The 12,447-nt window shown below is 36.2% G+C and overlaps 1 protein-coding gene across 1 annotated transcript in view; it reads left to right on the top strand.

The window, feature by feature from the left end:
* Positions 1-12,447, top strand: part of LOC131692910 (myosin-G heavy chain) — a 271,448-nt gene that overhangs the window by 89,835 nt on the left and 169,166 nt on the right. Inside the window, exon 4 of the mRNA XM_058980305.1 lies at positions 2,134-2,157. Coding sequence (XP_058836288.1) covers positions 2,134-2,157 — 24 coding nt within the window. The remainder of the gene's footprint in view (positions 1-2,133; positions 2,158-12,447) is intronic.

The following is a 12,447-nucleotide window of genomic DNA, read 5'->3' as shown; positions in this document are numbered from 1 at the left end:
TTTTCCTCGCTGTTTTCGAACGATTTTCTAAAAATCCTTGTTTTGGTTTATTTGTAGTAGTCGCACTAATTCTAAAATTTAATACGAAATACGTGCACGAATTTCCGATCAGATAGTGCAAAAATATTGCGATATCGATCAGTAGAACGTAAGATATTCGCATTTCAAACCTGGGAAAATTTCTCAACTGAAATTTTTGAAACGGGACCCCATATTCTACTTCAAAAAAATAAATAATCTTGATACACGAGGCGCGCTTCGAAGAGCTGTAACTTTCGATCTATTACTCAGAACTCTATAAAAATTTGGGAAAGTATTCCCAAGGAGTTGTACTTTCAAATATAGTAGGGTTACTGTGCTCAAATTCATCTTAGCTCCTGTATTCATTCCACCCATTTGAAGGCATTAGTTAGAGCAGTTTCTACTCTCTCTATTCAACGCATTAGGTCAAATGGTAGGATGAATAAAGGCGCGTGGTACTAAATTTTTTACTTCTCTCGAACGCGAGTATTTTACATTTTCCGAGCAGATTTTTCTGTTACTGCTTTTTAAGAACCAAGTAAGCATGCTGATACCCATTTAAACGCAATACAATAACTGCAAACCAAATTACAATCGAAAAGTGTGACAAGCGGACTAATGAGATAAATAAGGGCTTTTTTGAAAAATTAAATGGTATGTAACCCCTTAACAAAGTAGGTCAGCATTAGATTCTCCAATTAATACTACGTTACGAAAGAGCCGCTTTAGGATAACGATATTTCGATCACCTGTTAAGAAAAAATCTATCCAACCCAAGGCTGTGGGCCTCATAAAAACGCAATAATAGCGGATTACGCTTACCGGAAAACAAACTGAATGAATGTCCATGAATTCATCCAACCATGCATTCCATACGTGCATCGAATTTCTTACGATAATGTGAAAACTGGTATATATCGTTGGCATAACACCCAGGTGCCAGTGACAAGACCACAAAAAATCTCTTGAACTAAGAAAAAACAACAAGCAATCAATTTGATACAGATATCGACCAACTTAACGACAGCAACCGAATGCGAAAACATAAATAAACTATTAATGACAAGGACCCTTGCATTGTTCGGCTCTTGCAGCGGATGCTGACTGCGTATAATCTACCCCAACCGGAGAACCGCATTTTCAAATCCTGAAATGTGAAGAGAAAGGCCAGTAACCACTGAGCTACCATCCACCGACCAAAGCAGGTCACACTAAAATGTTAAACACGTCATAGATCTTTACGGTTCACCTTGAAGCTTGTTAGCGACGACTTGTCGAATCTGCCGCTGGAACTATCCAGCCAGCACTGACAGTGTCCCGCATCGCATCGCGCTTCATTCACTTTCATGGTGGGACTTACTTGCACCGCTTGGCCCGACATTGTACTCGCACAGGTATAAGTTTTAATTGAATTGCAAATGGGCAACTAATTGAGTTTAATCGTCGACAAGTTCAAACTATAATTAACCTTCTCTGAGGCTACCTCCTGCGCGGAATTCGATAAGCGATAACATATGGTATTATCCAATCGTCATCTGGTGATTCTATAATACCGGCATTGATTGTAGCGGTTGACTAAATGTTGTCATCGAAATTTAGGGCCAAGGATATTGAAAGAATAATAAAAACATTGGTCATTGCACTGTAGATCGAATGTTCATAGGACTGCAGGACGTAGTATCAACACTAAAAGAAAATTCCCCGATTGGATACTGTCGATATGGAAATAACAACCAACAACTTATCTGTTACAATTCAGCGCTAATGACTGTGCGAAATTAGACGATATTTTATAAACATGCAAATCGACGATTGTCATGAACCGTTTATGGCTTTCCAATTCAAATTTGACGGTCGAACGGGCGGACGGCATTTCAATGGGCTTTCAGGTAGTTTGCTTTGCATTTCGGGGCTCCAATTTGGCCTTCAGCTTTATAGCCACGGTTTAGTGGTGGGTTGGTAGCCTATTGCGACCGACGTGATGGTTTATGCTTATATTGACTTTAGATGAAGGATTTAGCATCTGGCGTGAAACGATTTTAGTGCCGATTATCTGCTATATTAATATTCAGTAGACATCGACTAATTTAATTTATTGTTTCTCTCTTTCAGATCGCTATGATGGCAGCTGGCCTGGTAAGTAATTGTCTGTAGAGAGCTATTTCACACTGAAGTGTTAGCAGCACCAGCTGCAGAACAGAACAAGGTCGATTTGTTTCAGCAAACTGACAAGGCAATATTCAAACGATTTGGCTATAGCTATTCACATGCGACTTTGCTAAGAATGTTTTGTCGCATGTGAATATTTAGATCAATTGAAATTCATAGTGCATCGTGCAGTAAAATTTTAGGTCACTAAAGCGAAACTGAATGGACGCAGACAGTCAGTCCACTGTTGCAAGATTCATATTCATTTAACACATCTGTTGATTTCAAACTGATGTTCAATTCATGGTTCTTTATTCACCGTCGCTTTTAAATGAGTCGCAGTTCAACCTCCTTCATTTGATCCTTCCAAATGAAAATATACCGCATTCAATTGATCCAGTGAACACCAGTCAAATGAGATTCGTGTTAACAGTCGAAATCGTTGAAAAGTTCAAGTTGATAGTCTCTGGTGATAGGTAACAGAAGTTAACGATTAAAATCATTTTGACATCCATAATGATCGCAATATTGATATCATTTGAAAAGTCTAGCGCAGTAGATGGCGGAAACTCGTGGTTGGAGCCATTTTGAAATTCAAGATGGCGGCTTTCGGCAACCACAAAACAGTTAAGACTACCATAAATATGGGTATGATTTGAAAGATTGTAGTCAGTAGATGACAAAAATTGATGATTGAAGCCATTTTGAAATTCATGATTGCGCCTTCTGGTAACCACAAAACAATAAAAACTCCCATCACGTTTAGTATCAAGAGATGTCGAAAAGAGGCAAATGAGAAGAAATGGTACGACGAAAATCGATGTTTAATGTCATTTTTAATGTCAAGACGACGACTTTATGTTAATGATCGTATAGTTATCAGCAATTAATTTGTTGTAGCCGCTCTGATCATGTTCAAATCAGTACATACAAAAGTGTGTAAATAACATTCACTTCATCCAACAATTATAAAAAATATGGAAATATAAATGTAACGCGCTACGAATAATAATTTAGGTAAATGTTCAGGACTAAGGTAAAAATATTTAAAATTAAAAACATAGTAACACAAACAAATAACATACGAATACGATATCCTATTATCAGACTTATTCTGTATTACGACGGATTAATTGAACTGATGTACTTCGATTGAACCAAACTTCCATTTGATTTTGGGAATACAGATCAAATTCGTTCGAAAAAATCGCTCCGTCGAGATGTAGAATAAAGCTTATATACTGTTTGCCAAACAAATCATAACCTTATCAACCACGGTCATCCACAACACTTAATTCCTGAGCAACTCGCGATAAAGGCAATGGAATATACCGTCATGATACACTTTAAGGGGAGACTCCAGAATACCACCAGTAAAGATCTAGAAGATACTCGTTCTCGAGAAATAATGGCGAAGTATGATATTTAAAGACATATGTCTACAGAAAACCTTCTCCTCAATTTCTTTTCAACTGATAATGTGGGTATATGGGCGTTTGGTTCCTGGTTAAGAACCTCTTGAGGGATGATTGACTATCATATTTGGAGAAAAAAATCGTTCTACACATACCTTTAAATCTCAACCGTTACCAAGTTATTGAATTTTTTGTGTTAAAAACTTAGTTGTCTTAAAATAGCTCTAACTAAAAAAACATACTTTGTATTTCAAATGTTTTAGATCCATTGGATAGGTGAGAAAATTTTCCATTGAAAAATGTCCTCAATTGTTTCAGCTAATGAAGTTAAGTAAGCTTTTCACAGTAATTTTTTTTAAATTTAACAATTTTGATCGATTTTTCCTTCATTTCGCAAAAATCTTAATAGGTAACATCACCATTTTAATAATTCAAAATTTTAGTCTTGAAGAGTTGCATAATTTGTTCCTTGACATGATACACTTATCTGTCCTTGTTTTCGTGTGTTTTGGTTATTGAACTTAGATATTTTTATCTCATATTCACTTATAATAGCTCTTATTGAAAAAGTATGGCACTTATTGTACCTTTTTATATTTATTCGAAAGCCAGGAAAATTTTGCATAGAAAAAAGTAGAAATACCTACCAGTTAAGGGTATTTAGTATTCTTTTAGAAGTTAATTAGTTTAAATTTAGTGTTATTATTAGCATTTTCGTTATTTTCTTTAAATAGTAAATAAGAAACAGGACCATTATTATTATGAAATTAATGCATCTCAGCAAGTTCTACAATTCTTTCTTTGGCTTCATTCAATTATCTCTTTTAGTTTCGAAACAAAATCATTTTTATCACCTCGTTGCATGTGGAAAAACAACAATTCGAACCCACTACATTTGTGACGAGGTCATGCTGTGTTAACTATTAAATTGCAGCGAAATGAAAAGCGCTAGGGATAATGTGTCAAATAACAAGTTGTAGAGGATATTAAGGGGTACCAAATGAACAATAGCGATGATAAATTTAATTGATTTATGATTTGAATAATTACAAATCTCTCCAAAAAACGCTAATTTTGAATTATTTTGCTAGTAAAACATCATTTAGTACACTTAACTTAAAGATATCTGTACATACGTCGAAAGGAAATCATCAACTTTCCAATGAAACCATGGTAATAACGATATAAAGCATATTTTTAGATAAGAGTCTTTTAAGCACTTGCACGTCGATTACAGGAAAAAATTAGAAGCGAAATTACAAGGAAATGAGAAGAGATAGGAATATCATGTTGAAAAACAAATTATAAAACGTCCTCAAACCCATCTTTTGGATAATAGATATTGCTATAATCATAATTCATTATTTTGAGAAAATTAACAAAAACATCATCAAAAACACCAACTTTGAACTACTTTACAGCTAAAAGGTAATTAAAACTAATTAACTGAAAGATAAGAGAACAATGTTCAATAGAAAATTTTTTACCTTTCCAATGAAATTAGAAGATTTAAAATACGAGGTATATTTTTCGAGTTAGAGGTATTTTAAGATAAATAAGTTTTTTTCCCAAAAAGTTGAATAACTCTGTAACGGTTGAGATTTGATGGTATGTGTAGAACGATTTTTTCCTCCAAATATGACAGTCAATCACCCCTCGAGAGATTCTTAATCATGAACCAAACACCCTGTATACAGTGTGATAATTAAAAGTTGTTACTTCAAAATAACAAAAAACGCTTGTCCGGACACGCCCGCAGGCTCAGGTGATTCCCATTTAATGCCAAAATCAGTGCTGAGCTCCATCGCGGTACTGATGGCAAACCTGTTAGACAAAAGAGGATGAATCGGTTATTTTTGTGGAGATACGGTCACTTCATATTTACCGTCACAATTCAAAGATCATCGTGAGATTGCACAGCACTGGCCAAAATATCCTGACCCCTGCGAGGAGAGAAAAGGTTAAATCCCTGGGAAACTCTAAGCTTGCTCATATGACCCTATTCCACGCTTTTCTGAACAGCAGCAATTTCATTGATGCTAATCGTCGACAGGTTTTCAGTGGTGATCTTACGTGGTTTTTCTTTTGTCGGTTCTCACGGAAAAAGAGGGACAAGTCTGTCTTCACCAGGAGGCATGTCGGTGGACTTAAGTGATTCTTAGTTATGCTTTCTAAGCTCGACCCCCATCAACAGAAGACCAAGGTTAAGCCCGTCAGGTATTACTCATGTTCTAATGACCCTGCCACTTTTAGCTTTCCGATCTGTATCCTTCACATTCTTGTTCTCATTTGTGTTCTATGGCTCTAAATTTTCATAACTTTCCTACCCAGTAATCTCTAACAAATTGCATGTCGTTAAAATGTAAAATTTTTTTGGTATCATTTGAAAGATTATGGTGAGTAGATGACGGAAATTGATGATTGAGGCCACATTCAAATTCGAGATTGTGGCTTCCGGTTACCACAAAACAGTGAAATCTACCATATTGGGTATCATTTGAAATGGACTGGTCAAGAGATGATGAAAAGGGGGTTATTTCCAAAAGGAGAAGAAATGAAACACTGATTTACCGTAGGCACAACTGTCATGACTTTCTCCTGTGATTGAAGCTTGTGCATTAGACCGGCAACAATTTTGACTTTTTTTCGGAACACTGCTAATTCAAATGGTAATTGGATGCACAAATCATATGCAAAATATGAGCTTTTTCTGATAACTCTAGTTCACCCACAAGAGCTTTGAAGTTTCTATAGTAATATATAAGGAAACTCGGAAATAAAAACTTTAAATTAAATAAAAAATTCCACAGTAACTTTGCATACCTCAAAAATTTTAGCCGCATAGCTTATTTTATAACGAACAGCTTTGTTGAAGGTTGCATATTGATTGGAGGTTTCCCGACAAAGTTACTTAACTTTGAAGACCAACCGATTTTTTTTTTGAAATTGCCTATTCTAAGCATGTGCGAGAAAGAGAGGCAGCACATAATTTTATATGAGAATATCTTTTGCAGTCTTCGGCAATGTGGATCCTTACACCTTCAGCGATATATCTGCAGATTATGGGATACACAAGATGATACTGGCATTTTTTAATGAATTTATTGTTTCTTTTGCCTATTTTTCATATATTTTACCATACAAACTTGAAAACTCTTGTGAGTGAACTAGAGTTTTCAGAAAAAGCTCAAATTTGACATATGGTATGTAAAGCCAATTCCCATTTGATTTAACAGTGTTCCGAGAAAAAATTGTTGCTGGTCTATTGTGCATATAATAACGTAGTCTATTTGTTTATTTTGTCAGTTATGGTTGTTAGCTGAACTTTCGTGCCTATTAGTCATCGTTTAGTAGGCAGGAAATAAAGTTATCAAATGTTTTCATAAAAAACTTCATTTTGACAATATTTTCATCTGTTCATATCGTATTATCCACACCTCTGTTGCACCTATTATAACTCGAATTGACTCCCAAATGGTGTAGTCCGGAATCAAAATTTTTATTTCATCAATCATCACTTTCAGATTATCGATGAGATCAAAGGGTCGGGCATAGCGTAGTTGGTAAATCGTTTGCCTTGTGCAATCTCACCTGGGTGCGATTCCCAACACCGCACATAGGGTTAGAGATTTTTCTAAAGAGATATCTCTAACCCGAAAAAAGAGGCGAATGACTCTCTATAATCGAACAAAAAAAATCTGTTTTAATCCACCTAGTGGTGCAATTGTGCCTTTCTCATTTGTCCAAACTACGATTCCATGGCTGGTTATGTTCAATACAATGATGGAAATGTATATTGCATATTCAGTACGATTTGCACATACATACAATAAATCGACAGCCAAGATCTTGAGATATTATGTGTCGATACTGAAACGTTGCTTGAAACCAGCGGCGGATCAAGGAGGAAAATCCGGGGGGTCCCGACCCTGCCGAAAATTTTCAACTTGTTAAGAAATTTTAAACTAGTTTTAATTATAAATTAGCAACCCCTCATTGCATACTCCTATCGAAGCCTATGTAGGTAAAAAAAAAATTGGCCGGGATCAGGTTGACGATTTTTAGAGTGATTGCAGTCCAAAGTCATTTTTTGCGATTTCGTCAAATCTCAACGTTTCATGCATTTTATAGTCATTTGGCATCAAAAATGGAAACTCGCTTTTGAAATTTTCCCTTACTCCCCCCTTTGAGAATTTTTCATTTTAGTTTATATGGGATTCGCTGTGTAGCCGCACTCTTGCACCCGTAACTCTGCAACCGGAAGTCGGATCAATAAAAAAAAAATTCAATAGCAGCCGATGGGAAGATATTATCTTTCATATGAGACTAAGTTTATGTAAATCGGTCCAGCCATCTCTGAGAAACAAAGGTGACATTTTCTTTCCACATACACTCATACACACATACACACACAAAAATACACACAGACATTTTCCGATCTCAACGAACTGAGTCGAATGGCATATGATATTCGGCCCTCCGGACCGGGAAGAGGTTGACGATTTTGAGAGTGATTGCGTAACCTTTCTATATGAGAAAGGCAAAAATGTGCCAAAGTCCAAAAAAGTCAATTACCGTCAAATTTTTTTTCAAGATTTCATCAAATCTCAACGTTTTATGCATTTTAAAATCATTTGGCATCAACAATGCAAATTCGATTTTGAAATTTTCCCTTACTCCCCCTTTTGAGAATTTTTCATTTCAGCTTATATGAGGATTCGCTTGGTGGTCGCGCTCTTACACCCGTAACTCCGGAACCGGAAGTTCAATCATTAAAAAAAATTAAGGGCAGCCGATGAGAAGGTTGTACCTTTCATTTGAGACTATCGGTGCATATCGGTCCAGCCATCTCTGAGAAACATAGGTGACATTTTTTCCACATACACACATACACACACAAAAATACACACAGACCTTTCCGATCTCGACGAACTGAGTCGAATGGCATATGACACTCGGCCCTCCGGGCCGGGAATAAATTGCCGATTCTATATGAGAAAGGCAAAAAGATTCTAGATGATTGTTGATTATCAAATATTTTCTTACGTTAAGTTTCTTGTCGATTTCTATTCGTGTACCACTTTGAAATTTGCGAGGAACGGAAAAATAATAAAAAGGATTGAAATGAAATGAATATCGTACTCAATCGCAAATTAAATTTTGTTTTGTTTTGAGTGTTATTAAAATATGTTATAAATTCTTTGCTGCTTCGTTTTATTTCTAGTCCCTCTACCCCGTTAATAATATTATTAGACTACAGAAAAAATGGCTTCTTTTCACACCAATTTAAATATGGGTTACTTCAAATTTTCCACCACTGAACGATGAAATGGAAATTATATTTTTTATTGATGAATCAAATGTAGGTTGTAGACTTGGCTTACTTTGGATATTCACTTAAAGCTCAGATGACAGGTTTTTAGGCGATTTTTTGGTAAAAATTTAGGTAACAATTATTTTTGTCGTCTTAAAAATCGCAAAATAAGAGCTAGTTTATATTGCTTATTAAAAAATTAAATCACTATTATTAAAAGTCTATCGGCAGCGTAATTTTATGAATTTTTTAGCGAGTTGCAATTTTTTTGGAAAACCCAAAACTTAAAAACAATTTAATAAAAGATAGCTTTAGCTGTCATTTTCGCGTTGAATGTTCAAATCATTTTTAGATATGAGAACAAACCAGAATCTTTTGCGGTACCCTTGTTTATCCAATTCAACCGAATATCGCATAACTCTGTGTAACTCAACAATTAGGTGTTTTGTTGTCGCTACTTTGCCAGTATTTCTTCATTATCGCCTTGTTTTTTTCCTTTTTTGCATTGGCGGAATGTTTTGCACCTTACACTTAGCTCATAAAACATAAACAGCAGAGCAGCAACAAAAGAAGGAGCCGCCATATCATTCGCAGTAGACTGTATGGCTCGGACTGGTCGGTTGCCTACTACTCACCTTTACAACCATCTTTCAAAGAGCGGCGGCACTTTTGACGATGCCGGCATGACACGTTGTGATAAATTGAACAGAGCTGTCATTCGAAGCGTGTTTTGATCGTTTTGACACAGTACGTACACCAGGAAAACCACAGAAACCACAGCAAACTATGCCGGGTATAGATTTCCCTCGTCTAGTACCAGAGTACATAATGAATTGCATCTATTTCCGTGTGGTTCCTCGTCAGTAAATTTGAGCCGTGGTGTTTCGGATGATCACTTGCAAATTGTCAATTTTCTATACAATAGGACTGTAAATACAGCATTGTAAGATCACCATTCTTTTTGACATTCAATTCAGGATGAATAAATCATTTGCTCTGTGATTCGCTTTTTGTGGGACAGACGATGCGTCAATTTCTTCTTTGCATTTATGGGCCTGGCTTAATGCATTTCGACAACAGCAATCCAATAAAACTGAATCCATAACCGCAAAATAAGTACCTTGCCATACGGAACTAACTTAAATACTGACAAGAGCAGTCGATGTTGAGGGATTTTGAGTGAATTTGATGGATTGCTAATGCACTCAAAATCACTAATGTGAGTCAACTTAACTGACAAAGAATTGTGTAAAAATCACTATTTTTCATGTCATGCTGCATATAAAACCTTTATTAAGAGCTTTCTCGTGTAATATTATTACCTCAGACCATGTTATACAGTTAATTGCCGAATACGTTTCATTAATTACTACTGTATGATATGATTCAAAATGTTTATTTCTGAAATGATTAAACGGTTCAAATAATTTCGCTATTCAATTTTTACAAGAATTACTTGTTGATTTCTAGATTTATGTTGAATTAAAGATAAATCATGCATTACGGAAAAAAATACGGTTTGGTTGGAATAAAATACGACCCGATTTTTTAGCACAAAAAGTTAGTAGTAATCGCTAGTTGGACACATGTCAAAAACTCTCTAAAGAAGACGTTGGTAGTGTAAATTCATCTGGTAACATTTCTAATTAGGCCATTACAAATCTTTTTTAAAAATTATGTCACCCCCCCCCTTCAAAATCGCTGAAAAAAATCAGGGGGCAAATAATTTTTTTTAAATAATCAGAATTCAGAAATTTTTAACGTTTTATAGAACAACAACAGCTTCCATAGAGTTTTGCTTTTCGTCACTGAAAACTATTATGGTAGTTTTAGAAATTACCTTCCCATGATAATTTTCATTTTGACCATTCTCGGGTAAATATGAAGTTTAAATGAATCCGTCAATTCAGTCCAACATCAAATGAAGCGTTTGCTGGTCGCGGAAGGAAGGACCCGCCAATGTATTATCAAACAAATATCTCATGGAAAGGCTAATACTGACCGACTTCTGAATCGATTCCATATTAAACGCAACAGTCGATAGAAACAGAATCGATCGTTGCATTCGAAAATAATTTCGATACGGAAACAATCTGAATTCAAATCAGACTCCTGGCGTTTTATATGTGGTTCAATATTCAATATACATGAGCTTTACCGAAAGGTTTTTGACATTTAAAGATTTCATATGGGATCGTTCATACCGTATTTCCGCAGCCATATGTGCGATTCGTATGAACTTGACCAGATCAAAATCTGCTATTAAACCTTCCATTTAAGACTAAGCTTGTGAAAATCGAATAAGACGTTTTCCAAGAAGCCGAAGAGACTTTAATTCTTAAATATTCCAAGAACCAGAAACATGCGAAATTTTCGAGATAGACGCTGGAATCAAAAGGACTTTGCCTGGCCATCAGCGATCAAGAATGCTCTAGCAAAGCTAAATATAGATCTTACAAATAATGGTATCATCGGCACTTACCGCAGGGAGAGCCGAGAATCCATTATCGTTGTCAATTTTTGTAGCCTTGGAGTAACCGGAAAGATGGACTGAAAAGTGTGCGAGGATATATCCACAGCGACCTCCAAGCGAGCTGGTATAGCATTGATAACAGGACACGGTTTGAATATGTGGGAGATATATAAACGAGTGAAGTTGGAAAACACCGATCTTTCACAGGATGGTGTCCGTCGAGGAACTTGAATTTGAGGGTATCCTCTTCAACCTAAATGCGAATGAATTCACGTCACTACTAACAAGGGCGTGTATTGCGACCATACCAAGGGATGGGAAACCGAGAAACGGTCCCCGGGTGCAATACGACGATTATCGAGTCCGCACATAGGGTTAGAAATTTTTCATAAGAGATTTTTCTAACCCGAAGAGGCGAATGACCTTAAGGTTAAAACCTCTATAATCGAAATAAAAAAAAGTTGCCTCCGAGCTTGGAGAAGAAGTCGGAGATCACTTCGGTTTCTCATCTCACTCAGTTCAGAAGCTAGAAATCGCTCCGCTGCTATAGCAGGGCAAGTAATCAAATTTACTCGACGCTTGGTCTATTTGCAAAGGCAAAAATTGATTCCTTCTACCTAGTGTATATGACGGTGCGGGCAAACTGTGTTGCTGTTGACTACTCGAAATGTCCGGTAAGACCATCAATTCGTGAAGTGGAGCAAATGTTGAAGGTGAACTTGAAGTTCAACGTAGCTTTCGGTACTTTATGCGGTGCAATTCCACCATTTACGTCATGCGGTACTGATTATGTTAAAAAACATTAGTCAAGCAGAATCATTCGCTTCCCAGAACAACATGAAACACGTCATCGAATGTAATGACATTTTATACAGTATCCCAACGTATATAGATGTTGACAGTATTGAAATAAATATACATGACCTGGCACCACGTACTAGTTCCTCCACTATCAAACAAATCATGTCAAAATACGGAGAAGTGAATAGTGTTAAGGAGGATACTTGGAGGAACTTCTTCCCAAGACTCCACAACGGCGTTCGTGTGGTGAGAATGCGTCCTACAAAACCTATTCC

Source organism: Topomyia yanbarensis, chromosome 3 (assembly GCF_030247195.1).
Source record: "Topomyia yanbarensis strain Yona2022 chromosome 3, ASM3024719v1, whole genome shotgun sequence".
In the NCBI taxonomy this organism is placed as follows: Eukaryota; Metazoa; Arthropoda; class Insecta; order Diptera; family Culicidae; genus Topomyia; species Topomyia yanbarensis.
Note: the sequence above shows the minus strand (reverse complement) of the source record. Positions and strands in the feature narration are given on the sequence as shown.